This window comes from Ursus americanus, chromosome 16 (assembly GCF_024610735.1).
Source record: "Ursus americanus isolate L20-20 chromosome 16, mUrsAme1.1.p, whole genome shotgun sequence".
Lineage (NCBI taxonomy): Eukaryota > Metazoa > Chordata > Mammalia > Carnivora > Ursidae > Ursus > Ursus americanus.
Genome location: NC_142142.1, coordinates 30,514,684 through 30,541,195, shown reverse-complemented (window position 1 = coordinate 30,541,195; position 26,512 = coordinate 30,514,684). Strand labels below are relative to the sequence as shown.

Sequence of the window (26,512 nt, the reverse complement as noted above, 5' to 3'; positions counted from 1 at the left end):
ATCATTCCCCACTTTTTATGTATCCTTGAAAAAATTTGCATTTCTTTTGTAATTAAGAACAGTATATGATTTTCTCTGCCAGAAACCTAAGCCCGAATAAGGGCATATTCTGTATATCAGAGTTTCTCAATCAGAGCTACACATTAGAATGACCTGGGGAGTTTTTAAAAAGTGCAGATGTCCAGGGACCTGCCCCCAGAGGTTCTCTTTTCATAGCTCGGAGAGAGCCAGGGCATCAGCATATTTTAAAAGGGCCCTGGTTGGTGCCAATAGGCAGTCACAGTTGAGAACCATTCCTGTAGGTGATATGAGGCCTAAAAGTGTCCCCAGAAGGCCACTGTGATGAGGTCTTTCTCAGAATATAATTACTTGGGAATGCAACCCAAAGCAATCCATCACTTCTCTGTCGGGCTAAGTGTTGGCATGAGACTGAGTGCAAACAAATTCGGAGGGGAGGGGTGGAAAAGAGGTTTGCTTGAATGTGTGTGAAAGCATCCGTCTCTGTGGTAGGCCTTTTTGTTGAAAGGTTTTCACTCATTCAGCCTTCCTCAACATGTAAGAGATTCTTTTAAAATAATCATGACCGTAAAAGATACAGGAATCTCATGGAAAACCAAAAACAGCACAACAGCTGTGCCTCAGGAGCCCAGAATGTGGTTGGTACTAGAAGGTTCCAAGAGAGCTTCAGGAGGCAGGGTCACTTGGAGACCCTCCCATAGGAGACTTTCAAAATTCTTTCATCTGGAGAATTGCTTTGTTAAAATGAAATGGCTTTTGGAAGCCTCATCTGGGAAACAGATCAAAGAGGAAATTAAAGAAGCCTAAGGATTGACCAGAAACCCAATATTATTGTAGCTCTGCTGCTTCCGTGCGTCTTCCTCCCATGCTTCTCCCTGTCAGTCGGCTGATTCTGCCTCTGTGTTCCTGACAGAGGAGCTGATTGACCCAGCTTGTCCACAATGGTCTGTCCCTGGTTGGGTGGGCTTTTTCATACTGGGTATCAACAGACATGGATCGAATGGTTCATGGAGCCATGTGCCCGCCCACCCCTGCTCATCCGAGCCAGAGAGGGCATGGGGAGGAAAAGTGAGTGCGTGAGACAGTTTCCTTTAGAATGGGAGAGTGGAGAGAACATGGATCATGATTAACCTGCACAGGCCAAGCACTAGGTGAGTCCTCAGTGAAGGTTGAATTGGAGGATGGTTTCCAAGGGGGTGTGAAGCTGCTTTAATTCAAGCCAAGATGCTAAGGAGTGATCTGTCAGGAATGGGTTGCTGGCCCTTGCGTCCTGAGTATTTCTAAAGGTCTTTTTTAGCTCCACTCATTTGGGCTTTTAAAAGGTCGTAACAGCTTAGGAATTCAGGAGAATGGAATTCATTTTCCCTTGGAATTAGGCCTGTGCCCCAGGTGGCTGTGGAGCCCCCGAGGTGTGGCTTGTGCAAATTGACAGGTGCTCTAAATGAAAATACACACCTGAGTTTGAAGTCTTGGTATGAAAAGAAAAGAAATCTAATGTTGTCATTAGAACATTTTTATATGGATTACATGGTTGTTTTTTTAGAGGCATTTAAAAAATTAATTAATTAATTTTTTGCTGAAAGCACTTCTTTAAAAAGATTTTATTTATTTATTTAAGAGAGAGAGGCAGGGATAGCGAGAGAGCGCAGGAGCAGGAAAGAGAGGGAAAAGCAGGTTCCCTCCTGAGCAGGGAGCCCAATGTGGGGCTCAATCCCAGGACCCAAAGATCATGACCTGAGCCAAAGGCAGATGCTTAACCGACTGAGCCACCCAGGTCCCCCTATGGATTACTTGTTGAAATACTTTTTTGAGTATAGTGGATTAAAATAAATAGGTATTATTAAAATAAATTTCACCTGTATTATTACGTTGTTTTAAATGTGGCTATTAGAAAAAACATTTTTAATTATACATGTGGCTCATGTTTTCTTTCTAACGGGCAGTTGGATTAGATGGTGACTCTGAGGGATGCCTGGGTGGCTTAGCCTCTGCCTTCGGCTCAGGTCATGATCCTGGGATCCTGGGATCGAGCCCTGCGTCAGGCTCCCTGCTCAGTAGGAAATCTGCTTCTCTGTGTCCCTCTGCCTGCTGCTCCCCCTGCTTGTGCTCTATCTCTGTCTCCGTCAAATAAATACATAAAATCTTTGAAAAAAATAAAAAGATGGTGACTCCAACATTTCCCCTTGCACAGGGTTGTAAAGATCTGTATATGAACGACAGCCCGTTGCGGTGGGGCCCCCTTCAATACCCGGGTCTCAATCAGAGCTGTGGCAGTTTGGTTCATCATCAGTAACTGTGGTAATTTGCCTTATTCTGGCTCCTTGTCTCTGCCCATAGACTGCAGCCCAATTCCTGTTCTCAAATAGAACCACTTAATCCTCTCCTGCGGTTTCCCAATATCCCACACCCAGGTGGCATTGTTTACGGCTCTGCCTGGGCAAGTCCTTATGAAACCTTTCTCTGCCTCTTCGCCTGTCTTGCTCCTTCCTGCCTCGTTGTCCCTCTTCCTTTCTAGGACGGGCACACAGAGGACATTTCACATGTGAACTCTTAGGCACTTTTTACACACGTGCTTTTCCTGCAAGTTCCAGCTGGCTGCCTTGCTCTGGGGACAGAGGACTGCTTCCTAATGCCCTGTCACAGTTTGTCCTGTTTCCCCCAGGAATCAAGTTTGCAGATGGGACTAAGTCACTTCTTGGAAGTGTATCTACTGCAGGAGTTAATAATGATTTTAATCGAACCAAATACTATCGCCATTTTTTGAGCTGTATTACTAGCCTGGACCTATACCAGGTACATTACAGATGTGTCTCATTTAATCCCTATGACAACCCCACAGAGTGTGTGCTGTGATCCCCTATTAGAGATGGGGAAAATGAGGCTCAGCAAAGGTATATACCTTGCTCTCTGATCACTGTTAGGAAATGGGGGACCTGGGATTTAAATCTACATCTGTCCCCAAAGTCTTTGCTCTTACCCCAGTCTAGACTGTAAAGATATACTGCCTCCCACAAACTATGCCACTTCCCAAGTCAGGCAACAACAGGTCGGAATTCTATGCTGCCTAGCAGGTGAGAGCTCTAAGCAAATTTGCTGAATGATGACAGTGTTATGTGTTTGCATATGGTTTTGGTGATTGTTGAGTTGACATATGATTTTCACAAAACTCTGTGAAAGCTAGAATAATGGACTCTATGAACCCTATTTCACACACTAGAGAAACTGAGCTCCAGGGAGATGAAGTGATTTGTCCAGGGTCACTAAGTTAAGAAACAAACCCAAGCCACGTGAGAACCTAAATTTTCTTGAAATATTTATTTTCCATTTTCCTACTCCATCAGTGTGTACTTAGGCATTGCACTGCCTGGATGGCAGAATATGGGGACAAATCTTTTGTTGTGATTGCTGATAGAACCCAAAGTTATGTGAAGACTTTGCAGACACAGTCTCCCAGCTGTAGGTATGCCACTGTCATTCACTCAACAAGCATTGTCTGACCTCATGTCTGGCTGGGCATGGGGCTACTGGGCGAATGGTAGCAATGGAAGGGGGGATAAGACATGACTTTGTCCTGAGGAAACCATCTTCTGCTGGTCATGACAATCATCTTGTAAAGAGAGTATTATCATCCAGTGGAAAAGCATTGTCCTAATGGAATATAAAAAGTCCTGCAAAGCACAAAGGGAGGAGGAAATAACTCTGCCTGGGAAGGTTTCATGGCAGAAGGGACTTCTGAGCTCGATCTCAATGGACTGACTTTAGAGATGAAAAGCCTGAGTCACTGAGAGTTCTGCAAAGAAACTCATAATTTTATAACTTCATTAGGTTTCCTAAAAATATGCCTGTTGCCATAGCTCCTTAGAGAGTAGTAGCATAAATTATTTATTGGAGTACTTAAAATATTAACATCAATAAATTCCACAGTACCTTCACAAATACTCTGCCTAGTTGGATGAGCCAATTAGAAATAATGGTTTTTAAGTTACTCAAACTTTCCAATTCTACAAAGCTACTATGAATACCTGGAAACAAATAAGAATCCCAGAAGAATCCTGTCAAGTCTCTAAACATCAGCCATTTCAGGCAGAGGAAAACTCTGTGTCTCTAGCACTTCATGTCCTTTTATTCATGTAAAGAGCTATTTTCTTTTTTTCCTTGTAATGTCTTTTTTAAATAATAATTTTTTATTGTATTATGTTAGTCACCATACAGTACATCCCTGGTTTTTGATGTAAAGTTCGATGTTTCATTAGTTGTGTATAACACCCAGTGCACCATGCAATACGTGCCCTCCTTACTACCCATCACCAGCCTATCCCATTCCACATCTTCTTAATCCAGTCATCTGTTGAAGGGCATCTCAGCTCCTTCCACAATTTAGCTATTGTGGACAATGCTGCTATGAACATTGGGGTGCATATGGCCCTTCTCTTCACTACATCTGTATCTTTGGGTTAAATACCCAGTAGTGCAATTGCTGGATCATAAGGTAGCTCAATTTTTAACTTTTTAAGGGACCTCCACACTGTTTTCCACAGTGGCTGTACCAACTTGCATTCCCACTAACAGTGTAAGAGGGATCCCCTTTCTCCACATCCTTTCCAACATTTGTTGTTTCTTGCCTTGTCAATTTTTGCCATTCTAACTGGCATAAGGTGGTATCTTAGTGTGGTAAAGAAGAGTTATTTTCTTACACAGTGGATACTTAAGAGCATTCTACTCTTCTTTTCCAAATGTAAGAGTCTTGTATTGTATGTGCTGCTGAATGTTATCATTTGAATATTAGGAGCCCAAATGTAGACTCTGATGTGTTTGGTTTATTTGGAGATGGAAAGAAAAGAACCTTCCAAATTTAGAAATTGAAACTCATCAGAGCCAAACTCTTGGGACTGCCCAAGAGAAGACTGCCCTCTATGCTACTGTGGTCCACAAGGTTGCTGGTTTTCTGATAGATGATACTAGTGCAATAGATTGAATATTTGTGTCCCTCCAAATTGGCAAGTTGAAATCCTAATCCCCCACCTAATGTGATGGTATTAGGAGGTGGAGCCTTTGGAATGTGATCGGTTAATGAAGCTGGAGCTCTCTAGCCCCTTCTGCCATGTGAAGAAGCAATGAGAAGTCAGCAGTCTGCAACCAAAAGGAAGTCCTCCCAGAACCTGACCATGCTGGCGCCCTAATCTTAGACTGTCAACCTCAAGAACTGTAAGAAATCAATTTCTGGTTTTTATAAGCCACACAATCTGTGGCACTTTATTGTAGCAACCCAAACTGACTGAGACACCTAGATCCTAGATAATGGAGATATTAGGTAGGAATTTCTAGCTGAGAAGGAAAATCCCATTGTGGGACCTCTTCCCTCTTGTGCTTCAATTTAGTTGTTTGGTTTGTTTTCTGGGTGTGACAAGATAGACTTATGCCTCTACTCATAACCAAGATGGAATGTTCCTTCTGATTCCTGACTTGTTGAAGAGCAAGGTCCAGATCTACAAGACTTGGGAGAGCATCAGAATTGGGGGAAATCTTGATATTCCTGGAAGAGTATCTCATTTTTTTAAAGATTTATTTATTTATTTATTTATTTATTTATTTATTTATTTATTTATTTATTTATTTGACAGAGATAGAGACAGCCAGCAAGAGAGGGAACACAGCAGGGGGAGTGGAAGAGGAAGAAGCAGGCTTCCAGTGGAGGAGCCTGATGTGGGGCTTGATCCCAGAATGCCGGGATCACGCCCTGAGCTGAAGGCAGACGCTTAATGACTGAGCCACCCAGGCGCCCCAGAGTATCTCATTTTTAAGCAGACTTTGAAAAACAGAAGGGGTAGGAGTCCTAAAACAGCTCAGCAGTACTGAGGATTGTTGAAAATATTAATATTTTAAGAATTTAAAAATGATGTGCTTCACAAAAGCATTCACAAATATAATGGGCTACCTGGAGAGAAAAGGAGGACCTTCCCACTGGTAGTACTTAAGTACAAGCTGGGTAGTCATATACTGGGGAGTCATGCATAAGGCAAAGGTTGGACTAAAGGTCCTAAGATCCCTACCAAATTCTAGATTCTATTATTTGCCAATCCTTGTTTTACCTTGTGCATATCTCTATGCTTGCACTTTGTAGATTATTCTCTAATGACATGGCTAGGTATCTGTCTCCACAACAAGGCTGAAAACTCCTTGAAGGAAGAATGATATCTACCCTGTTCTATCCCAAGCATTTAGCACTGTGACTAGAACATAGGAGATACCAAGTGAATATATATCAAATAAATAAATGAATTAATTTTGTATATCTATATTAATATCTATATATACATCTCAGTTTGTAGTATAAGTTGTGTATATCTTGATTGGTAGTATAAGTTATCAGTAAGTGGACTTGCTTGCTGTGAGGGTGTTCATATTCCTTACAATCCCTGGTTGCTTGAATACCTGGATGATGCAATATGCCATGTGATTCCCCACATACAGCACTTCTACGTAATTTATTCCTTCTCTACAGTTGGAGCTGTATTATGGCAGTTTAGGCAGAGTCAAGGTATGGCCAGGATTTTTCTGAGTTTGTATTTCTAGATCTGGCCCCACTGCTGGCCATGACCCTTGAGATGTTGGTTAGAGGTCTTAAGTGTGACTCGCTGCATTAAGTGGCCAGGTCTCCTGTGGATAATCAGAAGTGTGGTTTCATCCAAGCGTGGGGAGAGAGGCAGGTGTACGAAGGGCAGGGGCTCTAGTGGCACACCGGGCAGAGGAGCAGGAATGCAAACTGAAGTGGGAGTGTAAGTGGGAGAATCTTTGCGAGTTAGACTGGATGCGAAGGTCAGAATGGGGCCAGGAAGCAGAGGCAGAGAAGGCGTGGTTTTTAGGTGGAGAAATTGCCAAAAAAGCAGAGGAGGTGGGTGAGGTTGCAAAGAGAATACTTTTCCAAAGGCACGTGTTACACTGAGATATGTTTGACGAATAGATATTGCGTGCTTACGTTGGAATGGCCACCGTACAAAGGCTAGGGATACAAATGAGTAGGATCTCTGCTCTCAGGTACAGAAGCTATGAATTCAACTCTCTGCATTAACAGATAATTACAGTACAGCGTGATGCATGCGGAAGGAGGTAAGCACAGGGAAGTCTGTGGGGGAACACAGCAACTCTAAGATGAGATGTAAAGGACAATCTGTAGTTAGCAAGGTGAGGCAGGAGGAACAATCTTGCTAGAGCTCTAGGATGGCTAAATGAACATACAAAAGACCAAAGAAGGCAACTGATGCAGAGACTGTAAATGCTTTGCTATAGTTGAGCCTTCTATATCAAGAGATTGGGACTCTTTCCTGGGGATAATGAATCGTTGAAGTATTTTAATCAAGGAGTGACACGATCAGATGTCTGCTTTAGAAATATCACTACAACAAAGTGTGGAGACTGGGTGGGAGAAAAGGCAAGCCAGGGCCTCACTGACGTCACAGTCACTTGGGGAGATGAGAGTGGCTGACCTGAGAACAGGGAGAGGTAAGTGTCTTCTGGAGACATCTGAGAGTTAACATGGACAATGCGTGGTGATTGATCCAATGGGCGATATGATCAGTCAATCAAGGGTAGCCTATTTTTGGGTCAGGCAGCTGAGCGGATGGCTTGCTCTAGAGGCAGCTCTGAAAGAGAGGCTGATGTGTTCATTTAAGGAGATTTCTTTCTGGTCACTGGGGAGTCAGAAAGCTAACCTTCTTGAGTCCAAAGTTCCGTTGAGCCCCACACCACTCCTTCAGGGCAGGCAGATCTCCTTTGCCAGCTTAACTGCTAGCTTAACAGTGTCTGATATCTGATGAGGGTTCTTGCACACACTGGTCATTATCATTTACACGTCCATTCAATCAACCAATATTCATGGAAGATCGATTGTGTATTCACAGTATCCTAGTATTCCATAGACCCCCAGTGTCCAACGATGCAGGTGGCTTAGCTCTTCTCTTTACTTTTTCTATGTATTTTTTTCAGCTTTATTGACATTTAATTGAAAAATAATATTGTCAGATATTTAAACTGTACAATGGTGATTCATGTGTACATTGTAAAATGATTCTTCCCATCTAGGTAGCTTATCCATCACCTCACATATTTACCTTTTTTCTTATGGTGAGAACATTTAAGTTCTACTCTTTTAATAAATTTCACTTATACAATACGGTGTTATCAATGAGAGTCACTATGCTGTGCATTAGACCCCCAGACCCTATTCATTTTACAGCTGTAAGTTTGTACCCTTTTACCAACAACTTCCTATTTTCTTCACCTCCCTGCCCCTGGCAACCATTTTTCTATTCTTTTTTTCTAGGAGTTCTGTTTTTCTTCTTTTTAGATTCCACATATAAGTGATATCACATAGAATTTGTCTCACTCTTTGGCTTATTTCACTTAGCACAATGCCCTCCAGATCTGCAATGTGTGTGTGTGTGTGTGTGTGTGTGTGTGTGTGTGTGTGTGTAAATAAAACATATTAATCCAGGGGCACCTGGGTTAAGTGTCTGACTCTTCATTTCAGCTCAGGTCATGATCGTAGGGTCCTGGGATCCAGCCCTGTGTTGGGCTCTGTGCTCAATGTGGAAGTCTGCTAGAGTTTCTCTCTCCCTCTCTCTCTGCCTTTCCCCCCTGCACTCTCTCTCTCAGATAAATAAATCTTTAAAAAAATTAGTCCATTCATTCATTAATAAGACACATTGTTTCCATATGTTGGCTATTGGAAATAATGCTTCAGTGAACATGGTAATACAGATCGTTCTTTGAAAAAGTGTTTCTCAAGGTCAGAGTTACAACTGTAGGATTTCAACAGGCTTTCCCACTCACACCACCCCACTTTATCCTTTAGAGAAAGTATTTCCTCACTCCCCATTTTGTCTTTTTAGTTTCTTCTTCATGGACTTAGTCTTTGAGAGAGTTTAGTCTTGGATAGAGGTTCAACACTTTCTACAAAACCCTAAATAAGTTATGGCCAAAGGCCTGGGGGAAAATGTTTTCTAGGCTCCACACTTTCATGAACAACTCTGGGGCTTCCCATGATCGAAGTGATGGTGTTAGAGTGTCAGTAACAGATATGATTGATCAAAGTCTTCCTTGAAATGCTTGTGTTTGATGCATTCATTTCACATTTTGTGTGTGGCTTTGCCAAGCTGGGGTGTGAAATTCAAGCATCAGAGAAAACGGCAGGGTTTGTAGGTTGAAGTTAATAAAACAATGAGAACCTATGTAGTTCAGATTTGTTCAGAATCTAGCCTCACACATCCAGAAGAGATCATCTTACAAATATGGTTCCTGGGGGCCAGGGGTTGCCTAGGCCACTGGGCCAAGGGGGATGGGGGAAAACCACTGTCCAAAAATCAGTACAGCTCTATTTTTGTCAAAGAAAGCTATTAGAATCCCCAACTCACTTCTCAAAGATACTGCAAGGATTCATGAAAGGCGTTTGAATGACCAGTCTACTATAAATAAATGTTGGTTTTTAAGGATGTAGAATTATTGTTAATAATACTAAGGTACAAGACGTGATGCCAGAGTGATCATGGCTCAGGATTAGATTTCCATTCTAGACATGCTCTTAGTTTTGCACAGAGAACATGTCTTGTTCTAATGGCAGACTATCTCTAGCCTTCATCAGCCACTTCTCACGTGTTCAGGCTGATGTCTCAGTTTGCTAATGGGTAAATAACACAGCTTTCTCCACCCACTAATGTGGGTGGATAGGTTGACTTTGTATGTAAAGCATATTATTATAGGCTGAGAGTCTTGGAAGACTGAACGGGCCTTTGTCAACATCTGGTCCTAATTCCTTCATTTACAGTTGAGGAAATTAAGCCAAGGAGAGTAGGTTGTTTGTCCAAAATCACCCAGTAGTGCCTAAGCCAGGGGGCTAAAATCTGGATTTATTGATAAGTCCAATGTTTTTACTCTGGCATTGTGCTATAACCCCTCTGGTCTAGGATTCCCTTCTCAAATTTTTGGGTGCTTGGATTGAAAACAAATCCCTACTACAGCCAATACCAATAAAGTATAGTACAATCTTTCGTACCTCCTAGTGTTTTATGGGCAATTTTTGGTTCTTCATTGCAATTCCCAAGAGTACCAGACTTCTCTGGGCAGAAAAGCAAACAAGGCAACGTCTGCAGTCGGGCAGGCAGTGCGGGAACCTGCAGGGCAACTTTCCACAGCATTCTAGAGACTAAATCAAGCCAGCTGGTCTGATTACAACGAATGATCATTGGTGCCCATCCTAATTAGGCTGAGAGGATTTCTGACGTGATAGATGTCCCACTTGCTGCATTCCTAGATTGAGTCAATGAGTCAGGTTCAATTATTCAGCTGTGTCCATTGGAGAGCCTGCCACCTGCAGAGCTTTATGAAAATCCCTTTGAAATGGAAGCCAGAGATTGGCCATGAGCTGCAATCTTCCAGGATGTAGGCAGAGCTTCCCCAGGCTGGACTTCTCTGAGGTAGCCGGTGAAGACCTTTTTATGAAAGCCAAGAGTCCTCACGACATGTGACTTTCTAGCCCTCATGACATGTGTTCAAGGGGGAAATGGAAAATTGGCCTCCATGGTCCTTCTTGGCCCTGGTACTTTTCTTTCAAATAATATTTATTGTATAGCTTTTTCAGACTGTATGAGTGATGCATGTTTATTGTGGAAAATGCGGAAAATTCCAAAGAAAATAAAAAGCACTCATAATTTCAATGCATTAGTAGTTACTTCCAGGTTTCTATTCCCAAATTTTCCAATCTGTGTTTTAGGCACATATAGAAGTATATACCTATGTATTTTTATGAACTTGAGATTCTACTGTATCCTACCCTAAAATTCTAGAAATCTAGAAGCCACGCAGAACTCAACACACAAGGTTCTTTGCTCCAAGCCTGACATGTGGTAGTTGCTCCACAAACATCTGTTAAGTGAATGGGGAGAGAAACCATGATTTGTGGACTTGAGCAGCCCCCTTGGAAGATCTCACACTCGGGCGGTGCCCAAATCTTGCCAACAATCTTTGCATGCTAAAGAAACATAATGAACTGGAAATGACTACTTTCCTCCCAGAAAGCTTCTCCTCCCCAGGAGAGCACAGTGGTAATTCATCTTCCATTTTTGTGCTCATTATTTATTTCAGGAGATTCCGTTTGATCTGAGAGCTGCACAGACAAGAGAGTCCACTGGAAGCATGGACCTCAGTGAAACATGGCCCCTGGAGGAAGGAACCTGGTTGTCTCATGCTGGAATTCATCACTTTGCCAACACCAGAGGGGGTATGGCTGCTTTTGATGTCCCTGATACACGTGGTACTCTTCAACTCCTGCACGCACTGTGTCAACCCAGCTGTGCTCAGTACGTGCCCCATGCTGTTTGTCTTTTCAAAAGAAGCCAGGTGGAGAGGAGAGGAATGGACTTTGGAGTCCGGCAGATCTGGGTTCAGATCCTAAATTTCTTCCTTGCAAGCTCCATAGCCAGAGAAAGCTTATCATTTTCTCAGTTCTAACATGAGAGTAAGAACGCCTACTTTGTAGGGCTCTGATAAGGACCATGAGTTATGCAAGCTGTCATTTACGGAGCTCTTACCCTAGCCAGGTAGGAGGTTAGTCATATACCTCTGAGCACCTAACACGTGTCAGGCACTGTATTCTTGCTTATCTTCTTCTTCTTTTTTTTTATTAAGATTTATTTATTTAGAGAGAGATAGCCTGTGTGAGTAGGGGGAGGAGCAAAGGCAGAGGGAGAGAGAGAATCTCAAGCAGACTCCCTGCTGAGCATGTAGCCCAATGCGGGGCTCGAAGTCAGGACCCTGAGATCATGACCTGAGCCGAAACCATGAGTGGGATTCTTCCAACGGAGCACCCTAGGTGCCCCTGTATTCCTGCTTATCTTGTCTCCTCTCCTCTCAACAGCTCTGCAAAGACTGCCATTGAGGAGAATACAACCAGTATAAACAAGAGTAGGTCAGCTTATCGTCTCTTCTTTTTCTTAACACAGCTCAGTGTGAAGTGATAGGGATGTTGTAACTTTCATAGTTCATACAACATTCATACAAATGTTGTATGAATACAGAGCAATGGGTCTCTTTCAGGTCTCATACAGAGCAGTGGGTCTCTTTCAGGTCTAAGAGTCCACCCTTCCACCATCCCCCAAATCTAACAGAGAGCTACTGTGGCAGTAGGAGCCATTCTGTGGCTAGGGAGGTAAAGGCCATTGAGGTTAATGTGTTCACCTGAGGGTTTTAGTAAGGTTATGCCTCCCATTGTTGCTTATCCATTCATTCATTCAACCAATACTGAGCAGCTACTATGTGCCAAGCACTGGGAACACAAGAGAGCAAGGTGGGCATGGAGATCACTAGGCCACCCTCTGCTGTGCCCCATCTCCAAAGTGGGGTCACTTACATGGCACTGCACCAAGGCTACAGCTCACAATGGGAGATTGCCTCAGGAAAGGTCAGCACATTGTGAAAACTTGGACAAGCTCAGCCAGAAGCCAACAGTTGTTCTCTCCTGCACCCTGTCACATTGTCCTCCTCGCCACTTATTAGAGGTTCTTATGCTGGTATTTCCTCACTGCCCATGGCATATATTGGAACCTCATAGCTCAGCACACAGCCCTTCCTGTTCAGACCTCTGCCTGCCTCTCTAGACCCATCTCCTGCTGTTCACTACTAAACACAAACCCCCTCCATTGCTGTGCTGACTGCCTCTGGAAACTTGGATGCATCCCACTCGCATACACTGGGAGCCTCTGGAAGGGTGGTTCCTGCTACTTGCGTTCTGCTATTCTGGGGTCTCTTCCTGCCCCCACTTCCCCACCCCACCTGGGTCTGAACGAGAGACCCGACCTCAGCGCTGCCACAGAACGAACAGATTCCTGGGTTACAGTGCCTACCACGCTGTGCCGTGACTGTCCCTATCCCGGACAGGCTGTGGGCTTCCTGAGGCAGAGTCTCGTTTTATTCACAACTGCATCCCTTTCTCAAGCAGCCTGGCAAATGGTTGATGCATGTATATTTACCGGTGGGCTGGCTGGGTGGCTCCATGGATGAACTGTGGGTAGGACCATGTCCCCTGGGTATCTCTACCCTCCCCGAGAGCCATCTTCGACGGGGGTAACCAGGTGGACCCTACACATCTGTCCCTTGGCATCACTGCCTCGCTTCCCAAGAAGTTCAGCACACCCCTAACATTTCCTTCCTGGCTCCAGGCTGGTTTGCCAAAGTCTGCAGGCAGAGGAGAGAAAGGAAGTAGGTGTGCTTTGTCTGCCAGTGCTTTTGTAACCTAGGCGATAGAAGCACCCACCATAGAATTTTAGAAGCTTTTGGGATCGCTGTGACAAACTGGTGGCTAAAAGCTGCTTATTGTGACCAACTCCACAAACCACTGCATCTCTCCATGAGTGGACTCCGTCATGTATCTACCGTCTTGAGGCATGGCTGGCTAATAGGAAGGGGAACCAGACCTGTGTCCTAGATCTGACTAATGGGGAGTCCCTGTTCTCAGGTAAGGGAAAAGCTTCAAGGGCTGCTGGAGGAGCTTAGCTCTAGTGGGTGATAGGTACCATATGTGGTCCTGGTCCAGACAAGCAATATGCGAGGCTGGAGGTGTCTGAGACACAGTATGGTAGCACTGTGGTATGTGGGTGACGCACTGTGACAATGAATCAATGTAGCTGAAACTTGGAAATCCTTCTGGGCAGCTGGTAGTAGGGTGGTTCTCAGAAGCCTGGGCTGGGGTTCAGGGTAAGGGCGCAGGTCCAAAGAGGACTAGAGAGGGGGCCAAAATGGGAACTTGCACTCAGAAATAAAGGGGAAGCCCCACTGGGCCAAAGCTAAGTCAGAATTGGAGTAATCATTAAAAAAAAAAAAAGCAGTCATTTCTTAGGTATGTACATTGCACCAGACATTATGCTGAGCCTTTTTTTGTATAGATACAGATGACCTCAATTCATTCTCACAGCCTCATTCTCATTTTATAACTAAAACTGAGCTCGAAGAGGCTGACACGGGGCTTGCACAAGGTCATTCAGCTGGTGAATGGCAGAGTGGGTATTTGAACTTAGATCTACCTGACCCCAAGCCACGATAAGCTATTGCCCCTCACTTTACCCTCCAACACTCCCTACTCTGCCTTCTCGGTTTAAGGCTCTGGTGGGCCAATTACAGATTTTTATTGCTGCTTATTTCATTGCCATAGTAGAAAAGAGCACAGGCTAGGAGCAGGGCCAGAAAATCAACAGAGCTGTTGCAATGTGTGGATTATCATCCAAGACCCTCCTACGGCCACTCCAGCTAATGCATTGCCAAGGCCCTGACCCACCTGCTTCTGAGCATCTTTCCTCCATGCCCTAAACCCTGTCCCACCTCTCCCACCACTGGCTGGTACCTGCACCTCCATTTCTGAGACCCAGTGTGGGCGAAGAGAGTTTCCATTTCTAGTGAAGTCCCAGGGAAAGTCCTGAAGGTGTCCAAGCCTTGGGGTTTTGTTCTTGGCTTCGTAGAGTCCTCTGAGAACTGTGCTATCTGCCAGGGAAGCTCTGTCATCCTGGTGAGTCATCGGCCTAAAGGCAGGGCTAAATCCATGCAACATCTGCCTCTGTGTTATCTTCAGAGCATCTCGGGCTGCCATTAGAGAGGGACGGCCTCCAGGAAGCTGGCAAGGAGAATCCAGGGTGTCTGGGGGTGAAATGGAGTTTCTGGAGGAAAGTCCCTCCGCCTGTCTTGCTTCCTACACTCCTGAAAACACCCTCCAGGACCTGGGTGGTTGGTTTTTCAAATTTATTTTAAAGGTCTGGAACACATTTTCCAAATGAAATTGTCTGCAGTGCCTGACACATCAAATAGAAGGGGGGCCAGTGTTTGGCCAGAGCTCTGTTTCTGACTGTGACATCACCAGCTGATCTGGCTGCCCCTTCGATTCGCCAGCTGCCACATCATACGTGTGGGGGTTTGGCGCAGGAGGGGTGGCCTCCGCAGCCTTTCCTAGTGAGTCTCTAAAGCACTTCTTCCTGTTACAGATGTGCTCACTCAGCTCTCTGGGAATCCTACTGTCCTCCATTCTTCCCAGGAGACTCAACCTGCTTACGCTCCTCATTCGGAGAGAGGCAGGAAGTTCGGGAACCCACACCTGGCAGGAGAGGCCAGGCGTGTGGTTGAAATGCCACGACGACGCCCCCATTCTGGGTATGAAAACAGGAAGGAGCAGATTTCCCTTCTGGTCTCCCTCAAGGTCAGGGAGAGTGTTAACATCAGTCAGGAAGGAAAAGAGGAAATTTTTCTGGGGGTGGCATGTGTGCCCAGCGCTGCCGCGGATGTTATTTGATTTCACGTAAATTCTCACTGAAATCTCATCAAGGTGTTATTACATATCCCCATTTTGCAGATGAGGAAACTGAGCCTTGGGGAGGCAAGCTCATACAGCAAATGCTGGCACAGCTTGCGTTCGAACTCCGGTCTTTCTATTGCCAGGCTATGCCGTGTCCATTGTACTTCCTTGTCTGTTGGTTTCTTTTCTTTCTTTAATGCTTTATTTATTTATTTAAGAGAGTGTCGGAGGAGGGGCAGAGGGAGAGAATCTGTAAGCGGACTCCCTGCGAAGCCTGACACGGGGCTTGATCTCACAACCCTGAGATCATGACCTGAGCCGAAACCGAGAGTTGGTCACCTAACCAACAGAGCCACCCAGGCACCCCTGTCTGTTGGTTTCAAAGGACAACACTATCTGACATGTCAACCTTTCTGTGAGGCTTGATTTTTTTTTTTTTTTTTTTGCCTATTCCTCTTGCTTATGGTGTGGTAAAAAGACTAACACAATGGAATCTGTTACCCACAATCCTCTCCATTGGCATTTGTTTTAACAAGTTCCACAAACGTCGTTTCATTTTGCATTTCCCAGAGGAGCTCACGGGCTGGCAGGTTTGGAGACTTACCAAAGACTAGTGGCAAAACGAAGGCCCTGGCTTCCGAGGCTCCTTCCAGCACTTACGCTATGTTCACGGCTAGGGCCATAGCTTCTTGGAAAACCCATTCCAAGGTGAAAGAAGAGAGGCCCCGCGCAGGCCAAGCGGACTATTTGTAGTCTCTGAAAGAAGAGAGTTCCTCTCAGGCCTCAGTCCAGGAATCTCAGGTGAGAAATTCGAGATGGGGCAGGTCTCCGTGTCTTAGCAGAGACTCACATGCATCCAATGGATTTCTTTTTTAATGGTTTGGTCATAGACTTCAACTGCAGCAAATGTCCCCCCCCCAATCTTAACACAGGGTATTTTGTCAGATTTCACTCAATAGACCCAACTGAGTGCGAGTTGGAAGTGTCATGACTTTTCTCTGCAGGGACCTTTTTCTGTGTGTATTTTTGGAATGGTTCTTTATTCTGATTCATGTCCACATACACCTTCCAGTAGCTTCTTGGCTCAGCCAGAGTTTATTTCCTTTGATAGGATGTTGAGTGAGAAGTCTTTTAAATCTTCATCTCTGTTCCATACTTAGTAATAGGAATCCTGGAGGGCTGGATGGATACAATGTGTTTATGTATTTCATGAAACACCTCGCTCTTGTTAGTAGGGCCTACTGCATTGGTATTCGGATTTTTCTGAGAACTTATTTAGCATATTTGCCAAATATGCTAAATAAGTTACCAAATACCATTGACTTCCTGGCAGACTTAGTATCCTATCATCTCTTGGCTTGTACTGTTTCTGCTAAGGATAATGACTTTTTCTCAGGTGCGAGATAGTTAACTACTCTTCCCGTAGAAACCATTTCTTTCTTCTGGAAGCTATAAAACACTTAACACAGTTATCTGAGGTTTTGATTTTCATTTAAGGGAAATAAAACAACTATGTTTTCTTCCTCCATTTCATTAAGAATTATAAAGAAGTTGGGTTGTGTTAAAAATGCATATATATTTACATATATATACATATATTAAATATATATACATATATTAAATATATATACATATATTAAATATATGTATATATATACACACACATGTATTAAACTCTAGGAGGAGGGGAGATGTCCTTTGGGCCGATTCAGCCCCGGAGCTAATGCCGTGACCAATTAAGTGCAAATTTCTTCCTGACGAAACCTTATGGGTGGGCATATATTTGTCCTTGGTTGGCCTGTCCTAAGAGGACAAAGATAAGAGACTGGATAACAGAAGAGAGTCGCGCTGTGCTCAGGCAGCCACGGCCCCACTCTTCCCTCCTAAATCAGCCCTGCCCACGTTCCCCAAGGAGAAGAGGGGAGGAGGGGCGGGCATTGCTTCTCTGCTGCTCTGCTGTTAACTAGCAGAGGGCTTCCAGGAGACCGAAGGCTACCTGCCGAGAAGAGGAGCAAAGGGCAATGCCAGGGAGGAGAGGAAGGCAGAGGGAGGGCTCAGTCCACTTCTTTCTGTCTTTCATGCTTGAAATTGGTGTCCTTCCAGGGTCTGGGGTTGGGAAGGCTGTGGACAGATCCCAGCAGCCTCTGGCTATCGTTCAAACTTGTTAATTATGGAATTTGCACAGCTCTTTCTTGCAAAGGGAATTGATAACATACTTTAGGTGCAAGTAAGTCTCCCCATGTGGCATTTAGCCCCTTTCCCATTTCTTGGAGGAAGAAGCTGTACCTGTATGAAACTCTCATCTCCTCCTCTTCTCCAATGACCCAGGAGTTGTGTAGCCCCTGGGGACCTCAGAGTCAGAGCAGCCTGTAAACGCCGCCTAGAGATGACAACAGGGGCCCAGTCTGTGGCCTTTCTTCCAAGTAGAGCCTACGGTCAAGGCAGGCCCTGCCACCTGTGGGCAGAGTTGGCCAGAGGATGATGGCGTTCTCAGACTACAGTGGGCACAGCTGGCCACAGGGCAGCCCCTGCCCACTCAGCAGGGTGTTAGTTTTGGGCGTTGTGCTCAGAGCATTATTCTAGCCACCCCAAAAGCATCTGCAGTGTACTCTTGGCTTAAGAGATGGAGCTAAGAATTCCTTTGATCTTAGAGTTAGAGCCAATGTTGCTACATGACCATACTTCATTCACCAAGGAATGGGGGTTCTAATGGAGCTTTCCAGAAAACTGAAGTATCATCCTTCCAGTGTCTACATTTTGCTCAAAATTTTACTGTTTTCTGCTGGTGGATAGGACCTTTTTTCTCTGGTTTTTGTACACTTTCTTGCCCTACGAAACAGAAAATAGTCACACCCCAGCTTATGATTGGAGTTGGACCAAAACTTCACTTAGAAATTTATTGCTTTTAATTTGGAATCTGTAGTATGATATGTAACTTGTTTAAACAATTTATATATACATTTAAATATGCCTAAAAACTTCTCTCCCAGGACACACAAGCAACTGTGGATGGTGTTTCAGTCTGGGGATGGAGACTGAGATAGGATGGGAAAGAGGAATTCATTTTTTAGTTTATACTCATCTGTACTTAAATAACTTTTCCTTTACCTTGAACATATACTATTTGTCTATATAATAACAATTTATATATATAACAACTTATATATACATGTGATATTATATATTTGCATACATACCTGTATATATATATGCATATATGAATATTAAAGCTAGGGGTTGGGTTCCCAGGCTAGCTTCCAAAACCCATTCAACTCATGATGTAGCAAGCAATAGTAAGAGTGGACATTAGATCTTAGCCCCTTCTATAATCTGTTTCTATGGAAAACCTGAGTCCCAGAAATATTTCCTCCTTGCCACTGTCTCCCGACATGTCCCTCTCTCTAATAAGTGCTGACCTAGAAACGGGAGGAGGAACTTCTTCTTCCTGTCTGCAGACACCCTGGTGCATGAGGAGTGCTCTCCTTTAGGACAGTCAAAAGAGGGGACTCCGGCATGGTCCGGCCCTCTATGTTGGAGAGAAAGGCACATTTACTAAGCACACTCACAGACTTCCCCTGTTAGCTTCTGACCATCCAGTGAAATAAGTCAGGACTTCAAGGCTCTGAGAGGTTTAGTAACATCCCTGAGAGTGCCTTCTAAAAATCGACAGAGCTGGGGCGTCTGGGTGGTTCAGTTCGTGAAGCATCTGCCTTGGGCTCCGGTCGTGATCCCAGGGTCCTGGGATCAAACCCCACATCAGGCTCCTTGCTCCTTGCTCCTCTACCCCTCTCCCCCGCTTGTGCTCTCTCTCAGATAAATAAATAAAATCTTAAAAAATAAAAATAAAATAAAGTTGAAAAACTTAAGAAAAAAAACCTGACAGAGCTGAGCTTCCAACCTGTAAGCTTGTGCCTTGTCCTTTATAGATCAGTGACCATCCAGCAGAACCATTTCTTTATAAGAGGTCTATGAAAGTCAAGCATACACAGGCACTTTGGACACTGCCTGAGGTTCTGTGAGAGCCTCTGTCATGGAATCCCTTATTAGATGGGAAGCAGCAGGAGGGCAGGACCCTGTTCAGGTCAACTTTGCATCCGCAGTACTTAGCACAGTCCTGGAAGTGTGGGCGTTTCCCCATAAATGTTTGTTTGAGTAACAGGAAATATTATTGTCTGCTCTGCTCAGCTTCCTAAGATAGGAGATTGGAATCATATATTTAATTTTTTCAACAGCAAATATCAAAGCAAGAAACATATTTTCTCATTATCCTTCAAGTGATCAGGGAATTCAAATAACTAAAGTGCTGTAAGGAGATTTCTTGGCTTATAAGGCATCCATTTATAGGAACAAATTGAAGGGGATACCATTGTGAGGTAGAAGAGTTTGGCAGGCTCCAGAACCTAACTGCCAAGTAGAACATTTGCTCTTCCCCTGGGGAAAACCTTCTCCCACCTCCATCTAACTGACCTGCAAGCCAACTCTGGGAACACAATAAAAAGTCAGGGCAATGTGACCTTGCCCTTAATTTGAAGCATACTCTGTGGTTAGGGACTGCTTTCAGCAACTCAGAGTTGTTAAAAGAAAAAAAAGAGCCCATTTTCCCCGGCCATAAAGGACCTTGCCATCCAATGATAACTAATATATTAGCTGATTTTCACAATGTGACAGTGTCTCTTCTGGGGGCTCTAAGTACATTAGTTTATTGCACTCTGACCACACAACCTTATGAGTTGGGTGTGATTATTATTTCCATTATTAGAGGAACTAAAGCTTGCAGAAATTAAATTACTAACAAGTAGTGGAACTGACATTGGAACCATGGTCCTCCATAGATCATCTCTCTTAGAACACAAAGACTAATTGCTTCTTGATAAGATGGGGAAACAGAGGAGACTAGTCTTGCAGACAATCACCTGAGTCCACCCACACATGCGATCAGTGGATCAAAAGCTGCTATTGGGACCAAGAAATGACCATTGGAAGTGGCAATGGCAAAGGCAGTCTCGACCATGGCAAGAGCTACTTTGGAAGAGTGGTGAACTAGAAACTTGTTTGCCTTTAAGAGCAAAAGAAGGAAGTGGACACAATGAGTGTAGACAATTCTTTTGATGAATTTTGTTGTAGAGGGCAGCTGAGAATTGGGGGCAGTAGTTGGGGAGAGATGCAGCATTAAGGAAGAGTGAACATAGTAGGATGTCTGTATACTGTTGGAAATGACCTAGGATAGAGGAAAACTGTAATTTAGGTAGGAAGGGGAAAAGCCACATGAGAGGGGACAGGATCTGATCCGTAATGGAGGATGTGGCCTTAGATGGAGTAGAGATGGTTCACCCACAGTAACAAGAGAGGAGAAGGAGAAATAGTGCGGGCAAATGGAGAGGGATGGCTGGGCTGAACACAGGTCCACTTGAGGTCAGCGATCATGAACTGAAAATAAGGCATGATGCTATGCTTTTCCAATTGTGTTTATCTGGGTGCTGACAGAAAGTGGAGAATCAGATTTTATCAAGGTGTGGTTTTTCCAGGTAAGTAGTATGGAGAGAGTGGGTGGGGGAAGATGAATCTAAAGTGTAAGAAGTATGGAGAATGGGGGTGGGGGGAGAAGAATCTGAAGGTGTAAGTAGTATGGAGAGAGAGCATGGGGGGAGATGAATCTGAAGGTGTATGTAAAGGAGAAAAGATAATAACCCAGAAACCAATGTGGATAAAGGAGTAAGAGAAGTCATGAGGAGAATAAGGGACAGAGAAAAGGTCATGGGATAAGCGAATCATAGGTGGTGTGAGGGTCAAAGAGACAGTGGATTAAGATAAGAGAGTAGACTGGAAAGGTGGGAGATGGTGGGTGGAGAGAAGAATGCATGATACTGAGATTATGGATGGTGTCACTGTGAGAGGAGGGAGCTGGGATAGTTGGAGGAGGTCAAGGAAAGAAGATAATGTTGAAGAGGTGAGAGACCAGAGTATGAGAAGAATCCACTCTGTAGATGTGGAAATAAGAAATACACAGCAATAGTATTGGGGAAAGTGACAGTGATCCAAGCACCCGTATCTTCAAGGAATGAGGTGGAATAACGCAAGGGTATGGAGATGGCTGCAATAAGTAGAGGTGGTGGGTAACATGGTGTGTTATATTCCGGGAGAGTCAGGTTTGGATCAGAGTAAGAAATTGGACAAAACAGAGAAGAGGCTGAGGATATGGGGGATTGTGCTGGTGATGAACCATGAATTCGTGAGGGCGAACGGAGGATTCTAGGAGGTGGGAGAGGATGGAGTGACGCCTGCAAACATTCACCCAGCACATTCACCTCTTGGATTTGGGAGCTCTGATTGTCAAGAGTGGGAAAAAAGAAGAGGACAGAGGGCTAGGCTAGGCAGCTCAGGGATGAAGCTCCGCCCTGCTTCCCTGGCGTTCCTATTTGAGCAATGGCTGGCCACAGGGGCTTCTTTCTGTCCTCCCAGGTAATTTGTAAACCCAAAGCTGACAGTGGAAAGCCCGAAGATGGCTGAGTGTTTACGGAACTGGAGCACACTGGCACAGATCCAGGGGCCCTCAGGCTGCTGCAGCTGGTGATCTGGTCACTCCGAGACTGTAGACGGCTCCCGGGAGGTTGCCCAGACTGTTGACTCCCGCTGTCAGTCTCCAAGGACAAGGACGGAGAAGGGACAACCATTTCCCAAGTTTACTCCTTCCTTCCTCTTAACTCCTCCTGCCATCAGGGCGGGCTTGCTCTCTGGAGCACATCCCTAAAGCCCAGAGCTGTGCCAGGCAGAGCGGTCAGTCAGTCCTGGGGGAAAATACAAAATGCATCTGCCCGAGTTATTCAGGCCATGGACCCAGACAGGGAAGTTCTTGCAATCTAATATGGATTACTTCAGGACCTGCATCTTGGACTCTCAGATCATAACTTCTGTATCTATATCCTGTATTTGAAACCACTCAACTCTTCACATAGTAGAAGAAACCCTGCTCTGCTCTCCTCAGCCTCTCTCTCTCTCTCTCTCTCTCTCTCTCTCTCTCTCACACACACACACACACACACACACACACACACACACACACACACACAGTGCTGTGCAGTCCTATCCTTAAGTTACTTAACTTCCGAGGCTTAATTTTCCTACCTGTAAAATGGGGACATACTACCTTCGCTGTTTGAACCAGGTGGTCTCTTAAGGAGAGGAAATATTGCTTGGACTACAGTTAGAATTCAGGTTCAGAAAGAAGGGGGGCACTCGAAGCTCCTTCTTCCCTGGTGCAAGACAGATTCAAGCTCTGAAAATCCTGCATCATCTCCCCGGGAGAAGCCCGGAACAAACGGTTTTCCCAGCATCGGCGTAGGGCAGACGTCATACAACAACGCAGGAATCGTTTTAGAAATGGTTATGCTCCAGTTTTTAATAAATGGTCAAAGGGGGTGGGGGCGGGGGAGGACACCCTCCAACAGGGAATTGGGAGGCAGCGCGCGCGCCGCTGCCTAGCGTGACGGCTGTGGTCGCCTAGCAACCGGCGGCGGGGATGCGCGCGGGGCGCCCGGCCTGGTGGGCGCAGGGAGCTCGCCGCAGCCACTGCCGCGCGCCCGCGGGCCTCCGGGACCCGCCGCGAAACTTTGGGGCTTCTCTGCGCCGCAGCGATGAGCCCCGCGGGCTGAGGGCGGAGGATGGGTTCGCGGCCCGGCGCGCCCGGCCCGGGGACCCGCGGGGTAGTACCTGCGGAAAGTTGGCGCGCACCTGCCCGAGCCTGGGAGACGCTCGGTCCCCGGTCCGAATTGTCCCCGCAAGTTTCTTTGGTAATTTCTTACCCGCCTTGGATCGGGTGTCCCGAACCCCGCCTGGCCCCCGGGTTCACGGACTCCCGTCTCTGGGAGAGAGAAACCCGCGCTTTTCTAAGGGACCTGCGCGGTTAACAGATGCTTGATCGATTTGCCCTGAATGATTGCGATTCAGTTTTTGTTTTCTGCTTTTTTTCTTCCTCCAGACAGTGAGTTTGTGGAAGCCTCTCCCGCGCCCTACAGCCCGGAGGAGTTAGGTAAGTCTAGCCCTTTTGCCTTTTCTTCTCCAAATTCCTCCCGAGAACCGCGAGTTTGGGGACGCCGACTCACAATAAGCAGCAGAGGAGAAGGGGAGGGGGCAGGGGACGCTTCTCCGGGGTCACGTTTCTTTCGCCCTGGGGAACCGGCATTTTCTCGGTGCGTGTGCTTTGGGGTGGCGGGGGAAGTGTCAGATGTGGGGTGTGTGTGTGTGTGTCCAGGTCGCTGGTGCTGCTCGGAGGAGCAAGGCACAGGAAACTTCCCGACCTGGGGCCTCTGGAAGAGCCGGACTCATCCTGTCTGGAAGGGCGCGCCGGTGGCTGGCTCTGCCTAGCTAAGTACCTTGCCGAGGAGGACGTCGCGAGGGTAGTCCATAACCTGAATTTAACCAAGTCGAGGGCCCCAAACGGTGGTCTAGTCAGGACCTGGGAGCTGCGTGCCTCCTTGCCTAGAAGCTCCTCCTTCAGCCTGTAGGTGTCTGGGAATAGGGCATTTCATCCTCCTGTGGTGGTGCCTGTCCCTGTAAGTGTAGATTTGTGGTGGGTGAACTGCGACACTCCTGTCACAGACAGACTTCCTTTTGCGGAGGGAAGGAAATTTGCATTGTCAGGATCCCTCTAAATGTTCCTGCCACCCAGTCTCACTTTGGTGGCTCAGTGGTTAGTTTCTTTTTCTTTCTCCCCCCACCCCAAACCTTTTGGTTTAGTTTAGCTGCTAACAATCTGGGCTGTCAGATCTGTCCTTGCTGTTCTCTTATCACCAGCTTGAAAATCTTGCCTTCCTAGCATGGAATGACAGCTGTTGAAAATGTTTATCCACAGTAACATTCTCAGCCTGGTTTCTGGTCAGCCCTCCTCCTGGGATGTATGTCCTTACCACATCCCACTCCACCTGAAGTAAAATTCCACCTCCGCAATGACTTCCATTCATTTCTCTGAGCCAGGCACCCAGAATAGGTCTGGATCAAGAGTGGCATTCTGAGGCAGGAGACAGTACCTTGTTTTGTTCAGAAGACGTGTTTCTGACAAGGTGTGAGGCAATCATATCTCTATAAATGGAATCATAGATTAAATGCATAAACAAAACTAGCTTTTAAAGGCTCACTATAGTGAATCCTTTTATGAAAAGAAAATGACATCTAAACCATACCTTTGCATGAAGTGACTTATTAAGAGGGCAGATTCTTGGTGATCTGCTCCACTCGTGTATAATTGTGTATTAATGAGACCACCATTGGCACTCTACACTGTGACAGAAGCGATTTGGTTCTCTTAAATTATAGATAAGCGTAAGCAGTGACAGGCTGAGCATTCCTTGCTCTGAGAAACCGCCTGTATAACTCCTAAATTTAGTTTGCATTCACAGAATGATTTATGTACCAGAAAGGCCCAGGTGTTTGACCTTCTTTCATTTCCATATTTGCTTCCGGGAGCCACAGACTGGACTGCCCTCAGTGCTGCGGCCCTGATAAATAGGGGCAGCCCTTCAAATTAGTGGTAGATAATAAGAAAGCAACTTCAATAAGAAAGCCCTTCAATATTCAGGAGAGAATAAGAAAGCAACCTTCTCCCTCTTCAGTTCCCCTGTGGGAAATGCCCAGTTCCTCATGAGGAGAGGAGAGTGTTACAGGAACTGTGGGGTTCCCTCTTGGGCTCTGAGATTGCAGGATGCCCGAGAATAGAAAACACAAGTCTGAGAGCCTGACACCAAGGTTCTCACTGCTTCATCGTCCTTAATAGATATGGGAACTAGCCTGTTTTCTCATCTTTGAGAAGCTGGGGTTGTGCCTGCTGACCTCTAAGGTGTCATCCAGATGCTGCGAGGAGCCGTAAGCCAAAGGAGGCCCATAGCTATGGGTATTTATTATTTATAATCATGTGCCATGCTGTTCGCGTGTATGGTGTCTCCAAAGGGGTATTCTCTCCCCGGCAGAGGAGCTCACTGGATGGGACTGCATTGTTTCCATGCTGCTCAGATCAAAGAGGAAGCTGGCATTTCTCCCTTGGAAAGAGTCATGATAGTTTTTAGTGCTTTTCTTAGAAGCACAGTGGGAACAATGCCTCTTACAGCAGTTGATGAGCTTGTCAAGCAGCCATTGTTTCTGAAACACAGATGAGCACAGAATCAACCCCTGGCCAGAATATTAGGGACCTGAAGAAGAAGTAGAGGGAAGTCATAAAAACTTAGTTTGAGGGGCACCTGCATGGCTTAGTAGGTTAAAGCGTCCAGCTCTTGATTTCGGCCCAGGTCATTGTCTCAGGGTCATGAGATCGAGTCCCAAGTTGGGCCTCCGCGCTGGGTGCGGAGCCTACTTGGGATTCTCTCTCCCTCTCCCTCTGCCCCTTCCCCCTTTTATAAACAAACAAACAAACAAAAACTTAGTTTATCATTGCACTTGCTTGTGACCTTGGACAGGTGACTAAATTGCTCTGAGCCTTGGTATCTCCTCAACCCAAATGGAAACCTTGCATGGATGTTGTAGATGGTGTCTATAAAGCCCTAGTACCATGTGTTGTATGTGCAGGTCTTCAGGAAGTGCTTGTTGTTGTTATATTATTATTATTATTATTATTATTATTATTATTATTATTATTATTATTTTCATTTGAAAGGTACTTATTTCCTGTGCAGGAAGGATGGAATGGCTCTTATCAATTGTCCCACCTACTAACCAATACCATTTTTATTTCTAGAAATTTCTCTGCAGCTTACCTGGTCTCCAAAACAGATGCTCAGGGATGGTGATCAGGTCAATTGAATTATTTAGTGATTTGTCCCTGAAGCAGCATGTGGAATGGGTTTCTATCTGTGGCCTTTGGTAGGCAACCCCACTACTTTCTTGTGGTGTGATTGGTGGTCAGTTTTACCTCCAAATTTTCATCTAAGTCTCCAAATGAACTACACTGGCCCCTTAGCAGGTTTATTCTCAGTGTTGCAGCAAGATTGTGTAATGAAATTAAGTTATGATAAAAGGGGGTTTTGGAAAGGCAGTAGAGACAAAAGTCTATCTCGAGATGAGTACTGTATTGAAGGCTGTCTATGATGGAGAATCCAGAAAAAGCCCTCTCTCTGTGATGGTGCCATTTTCTGAGGAGCCAAAGCCCATACCTCTTCATTGCCTTTCTATAGTCCCAACCGTGGG

The 26,512-nt window shown here is 45.3% G+C and overlaps 1 protein-coding gene across 8 annotated transcripts in view; it reads left to right on the top strand.

Moving 5' to 3' along the window:
* Positions 1-26,512, top strand: part of AMOTL1 (angiomotin like 1) — a 146,535-nt gene that overhangs the window by 8,558 nt on the left and 111,465 nt on the right. For 3 of the 8 annotated variants that reach the window (XM_045790785.2, XM_045790789.2, XM_087868237.1), the window contains exons 2-3: positions 11,155-11,369; positions 23,319-23,369. In XM_045790785.2, the coding sequence (XP_045646741.2) occupies positions 11,255-11,369; positions 23,319-23,369 (166 nt within the window). In that variant the 5' untranslated portion in view covers positions 11,155-11,254. Of the gene's footprint in view, positions 1-5,058; positions 5,224-11,154; positions 11,370-23,318; positions 23,370-26,512 lie in introns of those variants that run through there. The other 5 variants (XM_045790786.2, XM_087868238.1, XM_087868235.1 and 2 more) reach the window with 3 other exon arrangements.